Below are 22,241 nucleotides of genomic sequence, written 5' to 3'. Positions count from 1 at the left end.
ATACATAGTTGTCATTGTATAAATGCCACTGTATTTTTACTTGTCTTCCTAAAATACAATACACTGCTCTACAGCCAGTCTATTAAATCAAGTGAGATTCATAAAAACTTTGACCAGGTGCTGAAATTGCTGGCCAACTCGGAGGGATATAAACAAGTACTTCCCCTCTCATGATGGGGCCTGTGAAGTGTTTGAAACCACAAGTCCAGAAGGCACTGCAAAACTTTACCACTCCCTTCCCAATGCTCCTGTGGTTGCATTGAGACATTCTTATCATGAGGAAAGTCTGGGACAATATCCACCAGTAGAGTACAAGAACCAGTTGAACTTGCATGTGCTGAGTTACTACAGAAAAACTACACTGTGATGTGTCACCCACTTTACTGGTAAGGCCAGACGATGCCCTAGCTCTTCCCCAGCTTAGTCTCACAGATTTTCTTTCCAGAAAACCAGGGAAGAAGGATAGAGAATGGAGGATGTCTGGGTTTCATCCTAGATCTAAGTCATGAGTCCGGAGCATGTGCCTCCACCTGTGAAATGCTGGGAAGTGATCCTGGGTTTCTGAGTTACTGCTGCTCTATGTTGTCTGCTACAACATCTACTGAAAACATGCCTGGATTGTAAAAGTAGTAGTCCAGGAAAAGGCTGATGTCTTGCTCTCACTATATGAACTTGACTCAGAGTGAAAAATGTGAATGAAATACGGGTAGAGAAGGGTCACTTGGTACCAATACTCCAGTATTGGCCGCCTTATTTTAGGCATATTACCTCTGGGAGTTCTCTGGCAATTAGGCATTGGTTGAAGAACTTACTTAAACTTTATTCTTAAACATCGAGGGAGGTAATAGGGCACCTACTTTGCTCTTCAGAAATTAGTCCCAAATGGCAGACTCCCTCTCAGTCCCCTGGGATGACTATGGGTACAGTGGAGGTGTGGTCAAGGCATTAGAGACATCGCTGCACCTTAGATTGAGCTTGATCATAACAAAAGCAATGTGATTACCTTAGAGCTGGGCAGCTAACACACAGGGAAGGACTAGATATATTTTAAAATAAAGCAGTACAATGTTAAAGAAAGGCACATGATGTTAAGAAAGATTGACTGAAAAATAAATCTCTCAAACTTCCATCCTCTGAAGTTTATTAAAGGAAATTGAATTACACTTCAGTCTGTACCCTGATCATTCTGCGGTAAATCAAATGTTAGCAACAAAGACTACAGCGGACCATCTGGTTCATTTTGCTCGGTGCTTTGCTATCCCAGGCAATCATGTTATACACATCATTTAACACACTGATCAAGCATCACTTTAAAACAGACCGCATAGCTGTTCCCCTCTTGATTCTGGAAAGAGGCTCTCCTGGAGTGTCACTGCTCAGTAGCAGCAGCAGCAGCCTTTTGATTTCCAATTTCCAGTCCTGAAGAGTTTACTTGCCTTTGTTCTTGAACCAAATGTAGTCTCTTGGCTTATAGCAGCTGCCTAATCCCCTCCATGATCTGCAGTCCTCCGCAGAGACACACTACTCCTTCTTGCAGCCCTTCTCTGCACCTGTTCAAGTTGGCTTTCATCTACATGAGCATAGCTGACCCAAATTATGCAGAGTATTACTGTATTTATGTTTATACGTCGATAGCTAGTGATTGAGACTAGGAAATATCAATCTGATATCGAGCATAACTTTTATTCAAACTATTTATAGCAGTCACGTTCATTTCTTATTGTTACTCTGAAGTCAAAATGCTCAGTTTCAGATTTGACTGTAGTGTATATACTGCAGGAGAAGTAAATAATTCAGTTGGTATTTTTAAAAATATAATTAGTTGATGAGTCAGAGAAGGATTTCATTTTCCTAAATGTTAAGGCTTGAAGACTGGGATTATCATTATCAGTTTGTCTAACCTGTGACTCTGTCATGTCTGAGGACTCTGCCTGGTAATTCTTGCGTCAGTTTGTAATTAAACTGGAAGGTTGTTCAGACAAGACTGAATAAAGGGCCGAAATCACATTCTTGCAATTTGCTGAATGTTATTTCACATAACAACACAAACAAAAGGTACACCCTACAGACAAGCCTGCATCTGGTGATTCATCATTTTAATTTAAAAATTTAAGACAATTAACATTTACTAATGGTCTAATTTCTGATAAATTGGTGCACATTTTTACAACATAATACATAACTGTGAACCACTATATGTGTGTGTATATATATATATTTAAGGCAAAGAAACGTATTTCTATTTATGGGAATCCAGGTCTTACCAAGAACCTGTATCAGCCATGTGAAATGTGAAAATAGAAAAGGAGGCAGCTGGGATAAAATGAAAAGACATAAACTAATCAAACTCCAGACTGCAATAAAAGCTGCTATGAAAGAAGAAACTGAAAAACAAAAATGAACACCACGTAGAGCAAGAGATCAGTATTTTATGGACTGGAAACCAGACTGTTATGTACTTGTTGGTGGGTCATTATCCATATTGATTTTATGCCACCGCAATTCAGCTCTGGCTTAGCTATGCACACGTATTCTTTTTTTTCTTTTATCTTTTTTTCATTTTTCTACCTAAAGTAATGGTTGGCTTCAGTATGAATAAAGCCCGCTCAAGTCAGCCAAATAACTCTATGCACTTAAGGTTAGAGTCTAAAGGAGAATGTATTACTTAAAGATGTGCAAGATGAGGACTAAACCAGCGGTGAGCAGTGCAGAATACGCCATCCTTAATATCACAGCACCGTTCACAGCAGCCTGGTACAGACACTGTAACAGGAATCAAGCCATCGTAACACACAGTATGGAAGAAGTAAGAAGAGAAATGCTTGTAACTGAAAATATAGTCAATAACAGACACTTAAGTGCTGAAGCTCAGCAAGCAGATACAACCTTCTCAAAGCCAGCTACCTAGAAATGAATACCTTGTACTACAAGCGAGGACTGCAATGCCTACCATGACGTTACCAATTCTTGACATAATATTGACAAATGCATGTGGCACATGCCAAAATGAATCGGGTATTGGTTCTGAAGAGCTTGTAGCTTGCTGCAGACAAGCAGGCATTTACAAGAAAAGGGGTAGACCATGGATCAAAGTCCTAGCAGGGTGGAAATAGTAAGGCCATTAACAGCGTTTTGCTTGCTGGTAAATGGGATCTGATGGGAGGAAAGTAGAAGGTTAAAGGGACAAGTATGACTTGGCTCTTGTCTCTACTACTAAAAAAAATATATTTTATGCATGTATTTGAAGGTCTAGTGAAGACAATGGAGACAGAGTCTTAAGGTATATTAGCTATGGGAAAGCGTACATCAGCACTATCCAATCTTGGGCAATCCTTACCTGTTACAATAGCTCAAAATATGGGTTTATATATGTTCTAAAGCAGTTATGCCTGAAAAAAATAAGTACAGTTAACCAATTTTAGGAAAAGCACCTGTCACCCAGGTTTTTTTGATGACTAAAGACTATGTTTCTGAGGAGCAATCTCAGTAAGGAGAAAGAAAAAGACCTTTTTCCCTATATCTGGCCCTGGAATGGGTCTCTCTGACTCAGTGGCCCTCTGTATAAAAGTACACCCTCCTCCCACTTTCTGCCTGCTTTGTCAGCAGCTTTTTTCCCCAAAGTATGGAGGAAGTTGATATTTACAGTTGTTCTCATCAGTGTAATGATCCCACAGAAAAAGGCACATGCCCAGCTTTCCACACCAAGGTCTGCATCTGTGAAGCAGTACTAATACCTCATCATTAGTCACGCCATATAGACTTTTCACAATCCTTTTTGGTTCGTGAGAGATGAAATGAAAATTTGTAAGCTTCTAACAGCAGAGTGCAGTGTGTTACAAGGAGAAACATACTGTAGTGAGATTTAAAATATATAAGAATCTTTTCTGCATTACTTTCTTAGCCAATATGGGACTGTTTAAATTTTTTTTACAAGCCATTGAGAACTATGATAGAATTAAACTGCTGTTGGAAAGTTAGTTGAATGGCTAAATAACTGCTATACCTTTTAGATTATTTTCTTACTGCAGAGTAATGAAGGACATGGTTACAGAGAGAAAATAATGCATCCGTACAGCTCTCCACAGAACTATGAAGCAGAGCCACATTCATGACAGAGGACATCATCCCGCTGAGTGAGGAATCCTTGGCCCACCAGCGAGACAGAGCATTTAGCGCAGTTAAAGCATTCCCCATGCCACTGGCGATCTTCAAATGAGATAAATTTGGCACCTCCGAGAGCTGAAAGAGATTATGAGAAAGATGATGTGAATCCAGTATTTCTGGACGTGATTCGGAAATGCAACAGATTGTTTTCTCATGTGTGATCAGGTTGTCATTCATATAGCAAACAAAAAATGAACAAAAATCCATAGTCTGAAATATCCTTTGTTGACTGAATTGAAAAAAAAATTTAAAATTAAATGCAGTGAGAAATATTTTAAGCAAAGCCACAAATCACTTACTTGTTTTTATACCCCATTATGAACTCTGAACAGAATGCATTTATCAGAATGTCCATTCAGGTTTGCTGATCTTCCTAAAAAACTCTAATGAAAATTATTTGCAATGTATTGATACATACAGTTTCTATACAAAACTGAGTGAAATGTAATTATTTCCACCTAAGTTTCTTCAAGATGGAGTCCTTCAGAAATCACCAGATCATGGAGTTCCTAACACAAGTACCTGAAATAAAACACTGCTGGTTTTGGTTTTTTTTTTTTTTGTTTGTTTGTTTGTTTGTTTTCTTTGTTTGCTTGTTTGTTTTGTAAAATTGTGCCCATTTGATTGGGTATTCATCATTTTATGTGTCCACTTACATAGGCAGAATGCACCTGCAACAATCAGTACTCTTCCAACAGCTGAGTCCACACATAATAGAATTACAATGCAGAACACCAGCAAATGCTCTCAGAAAACTTCAGCTGTCATAGACTAGTGACCTATATGTCTAACTATAAATCATCTAAGTACACAAGGATGCATGCAACAGAGCTTTGTTGCATTTGGCAGGCTTTTTAATTTGACAGCTGTGCTTAAGCAGCAGGCAGTTAATTCGTGTCCAATTTGATCACATTTGCACTTAAAAACAAAGATGAAGAAATTACAGACACAAGAGACTTGTGCGCACTGTCCTGGGAAGACCCAAAAAGTGTCTTTTCACATATTCTTAGGGATGAATTTTAGTGCAGGAAGCACTAAATTGGACAATGCAGGAACTCCTTTTGGCACATAAAACAGCTCCTCAGCAGTCAGGGAACACATGCGATCTGTGTGTCCTAGCAAGACACGCTACATGTGATGGAGAGAGAGTGTCTCTAGTAGTTAATTCCCTCGGTCTTTCATTATGATGAGACTGTTTTTAATGCAGTTTTCTAAAGCAAAGGTCTGATTTGAGAGAAGCCAGGTGGTGTCTAGACCCTACAGGAAGATGAGACTCACCTGTAATAGGTTTCTTGCAAGCAGCACACTTCTTAGCATACAATTTGCTGAAACAGTCTACACAGTATGGATATTCATCTTTGGAAATAAACCTTTGTCCAGACAGCTGAGTTTTACACCCAGCACACACAAAGCATTCTTTATGCCAAGGCTGGTCATGGTAGGTCACTCCCCCAGAAGTTATTACCTAATATATTGACAAAAAGGACAGAGCAATGAAACAGTGGTGTGAATCTTGAAGGATTATCTAGTCCTTCATAAGTCCTTGACTTGTTTTTGCTCTTCCCATATGCACAAGAGAAGAGAATGTGGTCATGTCAACCATTTTTCATCTGGAATATCAACTTGACTAACTGCAGTTGAGCTGAACATGCCACTGGTTTGTTATTCTCTGCTTTCTATCATAGGAAAACCTAATGGCTTGTAATAAACAGGTTAGTTTGTTACGAAATTTTTTGGTTACACCTGCAGATAAAGGCTTAGCATCAGGCATACTCTCAGAAGAGCAATTCTAGGTGATGGACAGTGAATGAGAGAACCAATGCTGAGATTATGGCTAATCTCCAAGTGGAACTGGGTATTTTGCTGTTTCATAATTGTAGGTAGGAAGAAAGAGACAGTGAAGAAGCAGAAGTGAGACAGAAAGGAGATCTACACTGCCAAAAGAAGAAAAAAAATCGTGTTTATCAGTGCAATCAAACTTCTTATTCCCTGCAAATCACTCACAGCTCGCTCTACTGGTTATTTCTGAAGAGGAAAATTTCCAGTTGCTCTATTGCTTCCATATGTGTGTTAAAGAGCTGGTTTCACAGAAGTTTCATAGAAGAGATAAAGATGAGCTGTAAGGTAGTGTTTCTACTGTCAAGTCATATGCACGACAGTGAATGAATGAAGGATTGAATATAGTTGGAACATGAGGAGGAAAAAGTTGGAGAAACTTAAGTAAGTAAAAATAGTGGCATTGGGGAATACAGTTTCAGTGAATAATATTGGGTGATGTCAGGCAATAAAAAAATTTAAAAAGTTCCTGATGCCTTTAGCACTCCAGTATTGGGCTAATTCTAACTCTCATTTGCTTTTCCATTAAAATCTCAAAATCTCTGGCACAAGATTCAAGACTTCAGTTTGGCAATTTTACCTCTTAGGGCTCAATTCTTATTTATGGGAATTGATGCAAGTTTAAGTAGTAAAATTCTTTTAGCCATTATGTAGGGGGACTCTTTGCATTTGCAGAATTTTTAGGAAGTCCTGATTATTTCACGTAAAGTGCTGCTAACCTCAATGCCTCTAATAAACATAGAGCAGAATTACTGTATTTGCCATGTGATCATTTAATGAAAATTAAAGACTAGATGTCGATGCATGCTAATATATAAAAGTACTTTCTAAACTTTAACTACTAAAGAATAAAACAGGCAGCAGATTCTTCTTAAATTAAAAGCTTTTGTTAGAGGTAGAGGTTTACAGATAAACATTAAATAACTTTAGAAATTATAAGTTATTTGATAAAGTGAAAAAAAAAATTTTTTGCTTCCAGAGTGATACAGGTACTAAAGAATAAGTTAAATTCTGCCATAAAAAGCAGCTTAAAACATTTCCCTAGAGAAAAGTATCACACTCGAACAGTATGATACTTTGAGTATTTTCATCAATCAATCAGAGACACTTTTAAAACATGAGGAACCAAGGGAGAGATGAACTGATTTATTTGTATTTGGGGAAAAAAAGGAAAACTAATTTGTAATGAAGCTTTCTGGTACCCACAGGGGAAGCATCATGTATTGAAACAGTAGGACTCTTGACTAGTATTATCACAACTGAATATTACTTAATCTGGTTATTGCCTGATGCATTTCAAGAGACAAACGGGCAAGACTGTGAATGCTTTGCTCAGCTCTGGTGGCTTATTATCATATGAATATATCTGAAAAATGTCAGAAGGGGAGGCATGTTTGTCAAGGCAAAATCAGATATCACCAGGAAAGAAGGGTTTTACATAATTTTCAGTGCAATATCAACGTTTGTTAAAAAGTGCAAACAGAGAAACCCCAAAGTGTTTGTTTTGGTCAATACATGTATTTCAAATATATTACAGCTTATATTAATGTTAACTAGAAGGGGACAGCAGACACTGTCGCATTTAGCCTTCAGTGTCCAGTATCAATACCAGTGCTCTTACTCTCTTAGGCATTTTATATAATCCAGCCCCTTTCCCCACAAGCAGTATTGCCCCATTAGGGCAATTTTTCCACTGTACATTTAATTACCTTTTTGCAAGCGTAGCAATGCTGAGCAAATTGCTTCTCAAAACAGGGCACGCAGTAATTCTCATTGTCTTTGGTGATCAGTGGTTTTGTTCCCAAGGGCTGCCGGCAATACTGGCAAACGAAACAGGATTCATGCCAGGAACTTCCCTTAAATTCCATTTTACGGGAACCTGCAAAAAACTAAAGTAAACAATCCTTCCAGATAAAACCTTGTAACATAAGTTTTAAATGTTGGGAAGACTTTTGTTTTTAATCTTCTATCTTGGTATTGTATTACCCAAGAAAGGACTTCTCCTCAATTTAATGGATTTTCTAAGTATGTACTTGAAATTTCAAGAACACATTCAGCACCATATAATCACCGGGCAAAAGGTGTGCTAAGTTGCCTGAGCTGTGATTTTTAGAGTCTGTCCTTACATGAATCTTTTCGGATTACTTCTCTGTGATATGCTTCAGGTGCTCAGAGATTCTCTCATGCCAGCCAACTCAGTGATGACGTTCAGGTACACAGCACTTCCATAAATTAAAGATTAATTTGTTGGATGCTTGGTACATCTATTAATGTTATTTATTTTGTCTTCCTTAAATTAAGGTTCCTTCACTTATAAATGCATTATTTATCTTATTCATATTAAGCTGGCAATTTTTTTAATAGTAAGTGTCTTTTCTGTGATGAAGCACACTACACTGCCTCTTCTTATAGCTCATAATTTCCATCCTAGATCAACAGTTCTTTTTATCATGTTTAACTAGATGCTTTTGATGCAGTGCAAGGATGGATGTTATCCCAAAAGAAAATCACTCAGTTAAATGTCTGCCAGAGGAGTTTCCGAGCTCCCAGCTCTATGTACATGTGCCCTGTAGACCCTAATGTAGATGTGTAAGTCTAAGATATGCACATATATCTGAGAATGATTTTTCCAGCCAATCTCCACCATAACTTCCTCTCCTGCTGGTAGCATCAGACTGCAAAGAGAGGTGCCAAGTGCTTTACCGTCCTTTCCATATGAAGAAAATTGCTGATATAACTGATTAATCCCACAATACCTGTTCCCTGGACTGTGGGGCTACTGGAGAGAGAAACTACTGGTTCTATTTTAATATAAAAGGTTTGCAGCTTCCCCCCAGTGACCAGAAGGCTGACTTCACTGTCTTTGCCTACTGGGTCTTTTCAACACAGAGCTAGCAAGCTGGTGACGAAGAAATTAATGATTTAGAAACTGGTTGGCATCCCCATGCCACTTCAGTTCTGTACTTGCACTGCTACTCCTACCCTTGGCACTTGCTGCAAAGATTTAGTTTCCTAGACTCTGGGGCAAAATCAGCAATGTGGATGTACACCAGAGGGTAATAATGCAAACTCTACTATATTCTGGTGCTGTTGTCATCACAGCTATTAAGGCGTGCCTATTAGACGACATTTTTAAAACTATATCAAATTTCAACAGCATGTCATCCTCAGACTGAACACAACTATATTGCTACAATATTGTTTCTACTAATACAGCTTTTACCTGTAACAAAAAGGAAATAAACTGTAAAAGTGCATAGTTGCATCAATGCTACAGGTTGAATCATAACATCAGTAACCTAGTATTTATACTAAGACAATAATTCTGCACAGCCCAGACTTTATTGTTTGGCATTAATATCTACTAAAAAAATAAAATTCCTATGTCACTGCCAAATTTACTGACGTACTCGGTCAAAGGTTCCCAAACTAGTTAGTCATGAGGCCATGGCAGATAGTTTGAAGCTGGTATTGAGAGTTATACATGTGATCCATAAAAAAAGTTCAAGGAGTGAGCGTAGTTCACTGTTCCAAAAGTTAGGGACCCACTTTCCTAAGCAAGCTGCTTCATTTTGCCACACATGGTGCTGTGTCTTCTCTCAGATACCTCTGAAGAGGCAGCTTTTAGGCAGTCTCTCTTCTCTATGAGCTTGACTGGTGTGGTAGCAATGAAAGGCTTAGAGAATGCCCTGAACAGACATGATCGAAAGCTGAGAAGCAGTCTAGTGGAAAGTGCAGAATTTTCAAGGCTGCTAATGGCAGGCAGTAAACCTATTGTAAACACAAATGTACTTGTATTCTTTTTAGTAAAAATGCTGATAGTGATTTGAACACAGAATGTCATGTTTTGGCAATTTAAACAAAAAATATTTCTGAGTGAAAGAAATGCTATACAGAACACGAGCTCAAGGTCTGGTCAACGTGACAGGCAAAAATGGAGATGTCTTGTCTAATCTGGCACTCCTGCTAACGATAGCTCTGTTTGCCTACCTACACTCACAGCGGGATGTGCTTCCTAAAAACTGCAACAGAATCAAGAACTCAACATGAACACTATTTACCCTATCTTGAACTTTAATATTCTTTATCAGGATTCATAAGCCCTGTCAGTGCTAGACCAGAGATACCTGCCTGCCCTCTCTTCACCGCTGGGAGGGTACTACACACAAAGGAGAACTAGTCACCTGAAAGCTGTTCTGAAAGTCAAGGACCTTGTAGCTCAGTCATTCAAGGATCTGGTTACAATTAAAAATACGGTTCCATTTCTCACTGAAGGGTCTTACCAGGCATAATGGTCTTCTGGCAGTGGAAACACTTCGATGAATACTCGTCAGAGTAGCATTCAGTACACAGCAAGAGCTCGTCCTTGACAGCAAACGGTTTCTCCACCAGCGAGCGACTGCATTTGGCACACTTGAAGCACCTCTCGTGCCAGTGCCGGCCTTTGTAGGCCAGATCCTTGGAGAAAGTAAGTCCATGTTAATGAAGACATTTCTTTATGGTGTTTTTATCCCCCAGCTCCTCCCAGAAATAAAGTGGAAAATGGAGGGTTTTGCAATGGGGACTTGAAGAGATGACATGTGTATCCGGTGGGAGGTGTGCTCAGAGGCGATACAACTACTCAAAGTCACTGTGTCAGGACATTTTGTAGGTCTCTTGCAGAGGCCATTAGGAGCTGCTTTGGCACAGGCAATAGTCCTTCCTCAGAGATGTGTTTTTATTGGAAGAACCATTTTATATTTTATAGTTGGCCTTCAAGGGGAAACAAGTGATAAACATTATTAATGTGCACAGGCCACCTGACAAGAAGTGCATTCTCTACAGACTTTGAAATGAACTTTATGTATTTTTTAACGGTACTACTTTTTCTTCCAGCTGGCACTACATAACACTAAAGAAAGATCAGATTATTGCAGAAAACAAGCAATTAAAATCTTACTAAGAATAAAATTATTCTTAGGAAGATTATTTAAAAATCACTGTTTTTGTTTATATCTACTATAACTCCTCCTTAAAACTTGGCAGAAGAATGTTTGTTTAAAACTCAGCAGGCTTAGGGGACCAAAAAGCTAACAGAATATGTATGAGACCTCCACTAAGAATTAAAAAAAAAGAGTAAAGACCAGATTTTATTTTTCCAAGGTTAAAAAAACAAGGGAAAAATTTACCACCCCACCCCACCCCCAAATAAACCTGACCCTTCCAGGTCTCCTTTATAAGAAAGAAGCACAAAAGGGAAGAAATCCAGTCTCATTTTTCTCCTTTGTCAGATCCTCACTCTTTAAAGTGCTAAGAATGAAATACATACCATACTTCATTTCAGGAGGTACTGAGAGATTACCAGTTTCATTTATGTTAATTAACACTCTGAACCTTTTAGAAAATAGGCTGTTGCCCCAGAGCAGCCTGAGGCAAAGACTGGGTAAGGAGAGGAAGAGAGCCAAGATCTAGCACCTTGCCAGAGGTGGGACAACCAGCTGTAGATCCCTGTGGGCCGCTTTTCTAGCTGTCTCTGGCCTGTTGCACTCCTTTCTTGTTACTCCTGCTTTTTTCTCCCAGTTTTCCCTTCTGCTCAAAAACATGATTTTTTGTTAACGACCTTTGACATTGGTAGTTCTGCTGCTTACTTAATTTTCAACTTTAGAAGTGAAATTAGTGAACTCGGAGCACATGTTCTCCAGGTGACCCTGACTGGAGCTACATGTACAAGTTTGCTGTTGAAAAATGCTGATGAGAGTTTGAGAAGAGTCTTCATCCAAGTCAGCAATTTCCTTGGATGATTCCTTTACAGTACTGAGCTGTACTCAGACAATGTGCTTTGAAAACCGTGAAGTACTTTGGCCAGGGAGGCCTCCTGAGAGGCTTATTTTAATAACGTCCTGACCTTTTATTTCAAAAGAACATAGGTAAAGCGATCATGAGAGAAGGTGAGCACTACATACCGAACTTGGCAAAACAAAGGCATTTGGACTGGTTTAATCTGAACTTAAAAGTCAAAGTACAGGCTGTAAATTGAAGGATGGGGTACTGGAAATCCTGTCAAAGACCAAAGAGGACCTTGCGTTATTAATTAATATTCTAAAAAAGGAGAGAGGTGAAAAGAAAGCCAAGCCCAGAAACATTGTGGCTAACATGCCATCTATAAGATGAGCAAGATAAGCATGGAATGAAGTTAAAATTAAAATATACTTCATTTCCAAAAGACTGGGGCAATCATATATGAATTATAAGCATAGTTTCTTTTCAGCCTGACATCTGCATGTCAAGCTTTCACCTACACTAAAAGTAATTTATCCCATACTCAAAATACTTTTTTCAATAGACATCTCTCAGAAATTCCTAAATTTCATTCAACCTGATTTACTGAATTACACCAGCACCCTACAGCCACTCACGCACTGTGCAGTCTCTGCAGCTAGTGAGTGACTGCAGGTGAAGCATGGAGTCCAGTTGCGGTCCACACATACGCCATAGCATTGACCTATGTTTGAGGTATACGTATGTGCAGATTTCCTAATCTTCGGCCCCAGACCTTTCTTATTCTGGGAAAATAGCACTGTTTCTCTCTGCTGTGTGTGGATGTATAACAACTATGCTTAGGTTTCTTCATCAGCACAGAGATATGCAGAGGGTCAGACACAGAATCTGCCACTAAAGAAATGGGATTTGTGTGTAATTTAGCAAAGAACGAGAAGTGAAAGCTAAATCTTTACCTTGGAATTGCACTCAATAGGTTGCTTGCACTCTTCACAGGGGTTGGCAAACAGGCTGTTATAACACGTAACACAATAAGCGTTTTCTTCTCTTAATGCATACTTCCTTCCACGAAGAGACTGCAGGCAGTAATGGCAGTCTGTATCATTGCTGGTCATTCTGGCGGGGTTCTCCATGTGACCTGGAAAGACGGAAAAATCGTGTAATTCAGTGGATGACCATTTGCTTGCCCAGATAATAAACAATGTTGCTTCACCTGTGAAAGTTAGGACAGGCGTTTCTTGGTCATTTGCAGAGCCCTGGTTTTCTAATGCTGGGCTGTTCCGCAATAAAATGGTAGTATTTAACAAAATATACTGTGTGTTGTGTTACTTATATAATGAGCAGAAAGAAGGCTGCTTCAGTTTAATCTAATGGTACTTACACTGATAGGTCAGGTACTTGAAAACGAAGCCATCTTCACATTCTCTATGTACAGCTACTGACATTATGAGCATTATTTACTGGACAGTGAGGCATGGTTTATCCGGAAATCAGGGAAGGGAGATAGAAGATACAGTTCAAAAATTAAACCAACTGCGTAGTTAAAAGGCCAAAGAGAAGCGGCAAGCATGTGGTAGTGTGTTCCTGGCTTTCTCTTGCCATTCCTCTGTTTCTGCTCATTCCTTCCTTTACAAAATACTCCCGCCTCTCCCTGACTGAACAGAAAAAAGGCAAGGGACTCCAAGCTATATGGCTGGTTTTGCATAATCCCAGCTGTGCTGTTAGCATGTGGTAGCAATGTAAGATGACACAAATACCCCTGGATAGCAAAAGAGCAAAATATAAAGAGAAATAAACTAAATCATAACTCAAACAAAATCATAACTCAAAGTAAGTTCCCCTTGTTGTTATTGGAAAAGATTGTCTTTTCTTACATATTTCTGTATTGCCAGGTTCCACGTTGGCAGTGCCAGAATACTGTGAGATAGATTATATTTCTGTGCCAGACAAGTGCAGGAAATACCACAAATCTATTGAGAGCCAATCGTACAAGTTTCCCATCCTTCAGTTTTCCAGGCTAAAGAAGCTTGGATAAGCATCCAAACCTCAGCTGCCTATAATCTGCAACGATGAACGTTTTAAGGATTGTGGAGATGAAGACTTATTTCAGTCTTCTTGTTGCTGGTTGGACCATCAGCACTTTGCTAAAATTGGGTCTTGATTCCTGAGAATGAAGGAAGAAGAATCCAGAAAGTTCCCAGTGAAGCAAACTCAGAAACATCTGCTGGACTCATTGGATTGCATTCTTCATTAAACTCGTTGAGTGTCGCGGCAGTCAGAGGCAGCAATCATACGTTTTAGAGGATTTGGGAACAATCAGGGAAGGTCTCCTAAAATATTTACATATCAGTAACTTTTGGCAGCTGAAATCTTTGCACTTTGAATAACAGTGCAAATTAGTTTATCTTAACCAGATGCAAAGCCTGAGAGTAAGGAAGGGAAGCACATGAAGAACAAGATTAGAGGAAGTACTTTCCATAACAGAGCTTACATATAGTCCATTTAGAATTACTCCCTCATACTTGTTTTCATACACTCACTGCATGTCTTACACCCACGGTTCAGTTTTTAAAAGGCGTTTCATCTTTTTCTGTGTTTCTGCTTCATGAGATATAATCCAAGATGATTGTTTGAACTACGAGAAAGAACAATTACTGCAGGTCTCCAGTGGCACCAATGCATAAGGTCAGGCATTTATTAATCTGTTCCTGGGGGGATAATAGTGAAAAGGAGGCAGGGAGAGAGGCTATAATGCTTATCTCAGACCAAAAGCATTGACTTGATCATTTGGCACAAGCTAGGGAAAACTTGCTCCTGTAAATTTAAAATCTTTTGAGTTGTATTGATTTACTGTATTTCTGACTGCCCTATACCTTACCCTGCCAGCCTAGAGAGAGTGTAGTAAGGAAGTCAAATAATCTGTAACTCAGATCAGTGGGAAACATGCTTGCTTAAAAATGTTACAGATGTGTTTTATGTGATATCCTTGGAATAAAGGTATAATAGGGCTTGAATCTGGACTTCCATTTCCTTAAGATCAAACAGAGATTTGAATGTGAAACAAATTAACCCATGTATATGAGAAAATGACAACCATCAGCTTGTACATGTACACAATATGACATATAAAACCAGACACAGCACAGTAATTCAGTGCACAATCACTACACGGTCATCACCAAAATCAAGGTTAAGGTTTGCTCATTTTCTATATTGGGGAAGCAGTATAAATTGGTGGCTAGGGAGATGATCAAGGAATGTTTATGGTTAACTGGGATCCATATGCAAGGTCATAGGACAGGCTTGAAACTGGGTTTCAGGGGAATTTTCATTCCTTTTCCTGTGGGAGTTAAGAGTTATGAACTGCTTCTGCGGATAACCCTGAGCAGACTACCTTTCTGATTTCCTCCCTGCTGAATCAGTGCCCCAGCTTCCTAACATAGATTTGTCTCAGCCTAAAAGTGGTGACAGGAAAACCCTAACAGGGAATGCATGAGGAGCTTATCTGTTACTGATTATGCTTTTTGTTGTACAAAGCTCACCAACAAATAGCTTCAGATACCTGCAGATACGTTCTTTTTTCATTCTAAGGAATGGTGATAAGTTTTTAAGTTACTGAAAACTCTATATACCCCAAAATTTTCTTCAAAAAGTGGTTTTCTTGTTTTTTTTTTTTTTTTTTTTTTTCTTCCCAGGAACATAATCTGTTCCAGGAAGCCTGGGTTATATACACATACAAGACCTGCTATTGTAATACTCCAGAACTCCAGAATTTGTAACGTAATTATCCTTCTAAAAACCTATACGGATACAGGAACAAAGTGCCATTACTCCTGTTTTACAGATGACAGTGGTTGCTTGAGTACATTAAAAAAGTACACCCAAGACCAGAGTCAAAGCCTGTGGTTGTCCTTGAGCTGCTCCTTTGTTAAAGCGCTCAAGTCACTCAAGGCTTTGTTTCAGAAAAAGTCTTCAGGGTTTGACCATGATGACATAAAACCATATTTGGGAATAAACCAGCAATGGTATGAAAAAGAATGACGATTTTTGCAAATCTCTTGGCAAAGGTCTTGGTAAACTTTGTGAACTGCTTTTACAGTTAGACAATGCAACAAAAAAAGTGAATCTCATCTCCCCCAGCACCACTTACCCTTGCTCCAATAAATAAGTAATGGTATGAGCACCACGTAGTTAAGTAGAATGTTTTTCTTGTGCTTTGATCCTAATCTCTAGAGAAATATGTTTACTTTAAGATTGCTGGAAGCTAGACTTTGTGTTTTGAAGGTCAGTTAAGAAATCTCTGGAGGTCTGATGCTATTCACTCTCATGGAATGAAACGCTGACTCCAGCATTCTAGCTGCTAACTCGTGTCCTAGATGTCTTCATTCCTTGGGAAAAGAGGATTTTGTTATCTAAGTTGGAACAAAGCTAAATACTGTTCATTTTTATGTACCTAGTAGGCACGGATACGTGATACCATTTGTAGTGTTAGAAAATTCCAAGGGGGAGCACAGAGATGTTGCCAAAGATGCGAGGATATTGCAACTGGAGTCTCTGGGGTCAGATTCGAGAATGCAGCAGTCTCATGGTATGAATTATAAAGCAGAAGAAAACAAAACCCAGAGCTGGCTAGTCTGCCCACTGTTCCAGCACATAGGCTGTTCTGTTGCCACTGTTCCAGGGCCCGCGTGAACCTCATGAGGTTCAACAAGGCCAAGTGCAGGGTCCTGCACCTGGGTCAGGGCAACCCCCGGTATCAGTCCAGACTGGGGGATGAAGGGATCAAGAGCAGCCCTGCTGAGAAAGACTTGGGGGTCCTGTGGATGAAAAGCTGCACATGAGCTCGCAACGTGCACTGGCAGCCCCCATATCCTGGGCTGTATCCAAAGAATCGTGGCCAGGAGGGCGAGGGAGGTGATTCTGCCCCTCTGCTCCACTCTGGTGAGACCCCACCTGGAGTCCTGCATCCAGCTCTGGAGCCCTCAGCACAGGAAAGACATGGACCTGTTGGAGAGGGTCCAGATGAGGGCCACAAAAATGATCCGAGGGGTGGAACACCTCTCCTATGAGGACAGGCTGGGAGAGTTGGGGTTGTTCAGCCTGGAGAACAAGTTCTCTCTCCTGCGGGGAGACCTTATAGCAGCCTTCCAGCACTTCAAAGGGGCCTATAAGAAAGATGGGGACAGATTTTTCAGCAGGGCCTGTAGTGATAGGACAAGGGGAATGGTTTTAAACTAAAAGAGGGTAGATTTAGACTAGATGTAAGGAAGAAATTTTTCACAATGAGGGTGGTGAAAGACTGGCACAGGTTGCCCAGAGAGGTGGTAGCTGCCCCATCCCTGGCAACATTCGAAGTCAGGTTGGACGGGTCTCTGAGCGACCTGGTCTAGTTGAAGATGTCCCTGCTCATTGCAGGGAGGTTGGACTAGATGACCTTAAAAGGTCCCTTCCAACCCAAAGATACTATGATTCTATGATTCTATAAAGATACAATTTAGGTACAAGAAATTAGGAGAGGGACTTCCTGTAGAGTCAAATGGTTTCCTATAAGACCTAAAGCACTAAAAGACTTCCAGTGAAGAAAGCCATGAGAAAATGGTTGTGAAGTTGTGAAACCTGATAAATGTGGAACCATCAGGAAAAGAATGCTTGTTTTCTCACTGGAGCTAAGAAGCACAGCCACAATGTTGATATGTCTCAACTATTTATCTTGATATTTTCTATAAATGTATGTTAATCTCCCTTAGCTTATATAAATATAAAAAGCCCATAACATTAATTCTGCTTAGATAGGAATGAATAGACATATGCATGTAGGTATATACATATGTGTAAAATTATTGTACCTTTTGCTTTATGTCAATTTTAATTTCCCAGTCTAAATAAGCCTGCCATTGAACTGCATCACCTTTTTTCCTTAAGAACATATAATGAATGGAACAAGACTCTCTATTTGGGAGGTGTAAAGTAAGAAAAATTATGGCAAAATAAACCATTGCAACAACACTGAAGGATAAGAGAAAGAAATTGATCTGTTATGAGGGGGATACCCCTGCAAGCCGTCCCAGACACCTGTTTATTTTCAGTTTCCCTATTTTGTTGGGGTTTTTTTTGAGAGAGATGCTGAACATTTAATCACATACATTTGCAAATTTACATTAGTGACTCAAAGTTACAAGTGTATTGTAAAGCTAACGATATAATTATAATGAAAAATTTCTAACAATATCATTATTTTAAAAATAAAAGTTTCTAACAAGGTTCTACAAGAAAATTTTTCCTCATTTCAGGGACCACAGCTTCTTGATTTCTCTGGATGCCTGCTAACCACAAGAAATATGTTATTTTGTTATTTTGACTAGACCTAATAAAAGTCCTGACCCCTCGAGAAAAATGAACTCACAAGACAGTTAAAGGTATGCTGTATTTCCAAAACACTGGCAATACCCTTGCTTTGCCTCTTCCCTCCCCTAGAGTAACTGCAGTTTTTCTAGTGATACCTTTAAGTTATGCTTGAGTGTTTAAGGATACTAGAATTTTTGCTCTTCTAGAAATGGCTAGAGAAGCAATAGGAACTGAGGGCATATATTACAGATAAAGGCAACACAAGTACCTGCAAGAAAGTAGACACACAAGTGTTAACTTTGAACAAGCGGTTTTATCTCTGTGGCACAGCACAGTAATACAAAGTTAGGTCCTGGGAGCATCTGAGTGGGTGCAGAGCTCTGGCTGATGAACTTCTGCTTTAAGCAGCCAGGGTGGGTGCCAACCAGGACTATGCTGTAAGGATACAACTATACTGCTTCAAGGTCAACGAGTAACACGGTTTTGGTGGACCGTCTAGGCAAAGCAGCTCATTTAGAGGCTGATCGGGTAACTGCACCACACTGCATTGTACCATGTTTACACATCCCATGACAACGAGCAACAAGGGCAAGAGCTTTGGCTTAACTAGGGGATTGAGCATCCCAGGAACGCTGTTTCACCTTAATTGGTATTGCTGTCTGCTTTGTTTACACCACGGAAACTCAAACCACGCAAACATTGGTGTAGTCATCTAAATTCTTCCTTTATCCCAGTACAGCATAATTTGCTACTTACTTAAACTTCAAACTAGGACAGATTAGAGCAGTGAAAGCACCTCAACTAAGTGTTCACAGTGGTGCAGACATTCAGGAATGCTGTTGCAGAAGACACCTGAGTAGCCTATGTCCCTCAAAATCTCTTTACTAGCTACAGAGTGGGTTGGAATAGCCTAGCCCCATTGGCAGGCTAGGTATGTCCTTTAATTCAGCCACAGAACTTTCACCAGCAGCATCCAGCTTGTTCAGTACAACTTGTACTTGCTACTGAGGGCAGCCTGAGCGATTTAGTTGGCAAAATTCAAATTAATGGTTTTGTATGCACCTCTCCCAATGGATATTCTTCCTCTATTGTGAGCCTTGCCAGCAAAGCTCAAGAATTACCATCACAGTAAACCCACTGTACAGAGAAATTAGAAGTCAGAAATACGCATGTCAAATGTAGTAGCTGAAAGCTGGATTTTGGAAGAGGTAGACAGAAAAGTTGCTAACTGGCTACAGAATTAAACCTAGATTATTTACTGGATTTTTTTTTTTTTTTTTATAAACTGATCAGGACGTGGGAGTCAGAGAGTGCAACACATCATTTAATGCGAGTACTGCACTGGTGCCTAGCGATTTCAGTCCAGAATAACCAGCCCTGTTTTTCTGAACACAAGAAGTTCGGCTGCTCAGCAGTAGTGCCGGTCAGTGACGCAGCTCGGTGTTTAAGCAGAGACAAGCTGCCAGGGGAATGTTTGGTATTGATTCAAGTCTCTCCCAAGCTATTACCCAGGAACACAAAACCTCTTCATCTGCTCAGATTCCTGGGTGCTGTCAATACCTTCACCAGCAGCAGTATATGAAAAAAGTAGGGTTAATGCTATGGCTTAGATAATTTCTTTTATTCTTCTGAAATCATTCTTACTCACAGTTTTTACAGGTTTTCACATGTGGTCTGGTACAGTCGAAATTTTCTCCTGTCTTCACCATGGAGCTCATCCCTTTCTGATTACTGTCAAATTTATAGAATCAAATGAAGCCATGAAATATTTCAACTGTGTATTGGTGTACTTTTTCCTGTAAAATCTTGGCAGTATTCTGTCATACTCTATACATTCAACCACAAAACAGGTTAGAGGATTGCATCTGTTACAAATGGGCCATGTGAAAAAGTATACCCGAATTAGCTGGTGAGTTACATAGTTAGAAGGCATTTAGACAGTTTTAAATATATTAGCTTCAGCTGCCCGAGTTCCAAAAGCAAAGCAGCCATGAGCCTAAGAAGTAGATGAGAAACCACTAGTGAACCCTAGGTACAATGTTAAAGGAGACAATTTAAAGTAATGACACCAGTGGTGTACCCCAGGGGTTGACACTGGGATCAATACTGTTCAGCATCGTCATTAATGACCTGACGATGGGACTGGGTGCACCCACAGCAAATTGGCAGATGACACAAGACTTGGGGGAGTGGCTGATACACCAGATGGGTGTGCTGTCATTGAGTGATGTCACCAGGAGAAGCGTGGTGAGAGGAGTCTCATGAAGTTCAACGAGGGAAGTTTGCAAAGTCCTGTGTCCGGGGAGGACAGGTCTGCAGGTGCCAGCACATGCTGGGGCCCAAGCAGATGGAAAGCAGCTTTGCAGAGAAGGACCTGGGGGTCCTGGTGGACATCTAGTTGAACGTGAGCCAACAATGTGCCCTTGCAGTTAAGGCAGCCAACAGTAGCCTGCAGGGAATTAGGAGTAGCATTGCCAGCAGGATGAGGGAGGTGATCCTACTCAGCACTGGTGAGACACATCTGGAGTGCTGGGTCCAGTTCTGGGCCCCCCAATACAAGACAGACCTACTGGAAAGAGTCCGGTATAGGGTCACGAAGGTGACTAAGGGACTGGAGCATCTCTCCTATGAGGAAAGGCTGAGAGAGCTGGGACTGTTCACGCTGGAGGAGAGGTTGTAATCGATGTGTACAAATGTCTGAAGGGAGGGAACGAAGAAGAGGGAGCCATACACTTCTCAGTGGTGCCCACTGACAGGAGAAAATGCAATGGGCACAAACTGAAGTACAAGGGATTTGATTCGAACAGAAGAACAAAACCTTTCATTGTGAGTGGTTGAACACTGGCACAGGTTGCCCAGCTGTGTAGTCTCCATCCTTAGAGATATTCAAAACCTGACTGCACAAAGCCCTAGGCAATCTGCTTTAGGTGATCCTGCTTAAGCAGGGGGTTGGAGTAGATGATCTCCATAAGTCCCATGCCACCTCAACTATTCTGTGGTTCTGTGATGGACCACAGAAAGTTTTATCACTGCTGAATGACAAAAGAGGGAGAGTGAAAGAATACACAAAACCTCAGTATTCCCTTATGGGCATTTGAGCAGGAGTGGGGTCATCCCCATAACAACAAAAACAACAAAACCAATCTCCTGTAAGTGACTTATTGTGACTCCCCATCTAAGCTAGACATGAATGTAGTCTAAACACTTAAGAAATGTTATTGCTTTCAGCTGTAATACTTACATGCTTGAAGCTGAATGCACGCTTTAAAGCTTTGCTGCCTATATCCTTGGAGAACAGATTTTGAAAGATATTTTAAAAGATAATAAAAAAGTGGGATTTAAAAAAATATATAAGTAATTAGGTTCTTCATTACAATTAATTTCAATGTTTTCTGATATTTCTAATCTGGAAAACACAGTCTCTCAATCCTTCTCAATTGATACACATCCAGTGAAATTGCATGACATCAGTTGCAGAGGAAAGAGCAAAGGAAACTAGTGATTCTAGATAATTTCTGTCAAAGGAAAGAACAGTTTGAGTAGATTCAGCATTTCCACAGGGAAAAATCACTTCCAACATTCTCAAGTCCCAGCCATGTGTGAGATTAAGAGAGACACATATTATTTTCTGTGTTGTCACTGAGTGTGAAACATGATCAACATGTCCTTTGTCAACCAGCCTGAGTACTGCCCAAAAGCTGGGCCTTTTTTGATAGAAAAGAGTTAGTGGCTTGCCTGCGGTATCTGGTTTACCACAGTAAAGAAGATTCTGTTATTTTTGTTGTTGCAGGCTGCTGCAAGTCAAAATTCATTTTCCTCACTGATAATTTTACATTTTAAGCTGGTTTTAATTGTTACAGACCAGGATACAGAAGAGATGTAAAGGCCTGGATGCCTTCAATAATTTGGTTTATTTTGATGACTTGGCTCAGAAGGAAATGTAGACAGTAGTCCGCTCTGCCGCTCAGCCACTGTCCTGTACAGAACAACGAGGAATAAAGGAGTGTTTGGGGCACTGACACTTACACTAAATATATTTCTTACCAGAACTCAGCAGGGAAAGCAGATCCCAAAATTATTTTGTGATGACTCTAAAGACTGTGCGAAGAAAAATAGCTGTAACAGTACATATAGTTTTT

The 22,241-nt window shown here is 40.0% G+C and overlaps 1 protein-coding gene across 1 annotated transcript in view; it reads right to left on the bottom strand.

Annotated features, from left to right (window-relative positions):
- Positions 1-3,721: 3,721 nt before the first annotated feature.
- FHL5 (four and a half LIM domains 5) overlaps positions 3,722-22,241 on the bottom strand; it is a 27,217-nt gene continuing 8,697 nt past the window's right edge. Inside the window, exons 2-6 of the mRNA XM_010289463.1 lie at positions 12,714-12,884; positions 10,284-10,458; positions 7,710-7,879; positions 5,443-5,629; positions 3,722-4,239 (exon numbers count right to left, since the gene is read on the bottom strand). Of these exons, the coding sequence (XP_010287765.1) occupies positions 4,088-4,239; positions 5,443-5,629; positions 7,710-7,879; positions 10,284-10,458; positions 12,714-12,872 (843 nt within the window). The 5' untranslated portion in view covers positions 12,873-12,884 and the 3' untranslated portion in view covers positions 3,722-4,087. The remainder of the gene's footprint in view (positions 4,240-5,442; positions 5,630-7,709; positions 7,880-10,283; positions 10,459-12,713; positions 12,885-22,241) is intronic.

Source organism: Phaethon lepturus, unplaced genomic scaffold, assembly GCF_000687285.1.
Source record: "Phaethon lepturus isolate BGI_N335 unplaced genomic scaffold, ASM68728v1 scaffold9596, whole genome shotgun sequence".
Taxonomy (NCBI): Eukaryota; Metazoa; Chordata; class Aves; order Phaethontiformes; family Phaethontidae; genus Phaethon; species Phaethon lepturus.
The sequence above is the reverse complement of the archived record's forward strand: the minus strand, read 5'-3'. Positions and strand labels throughout refer to the sequence as shown.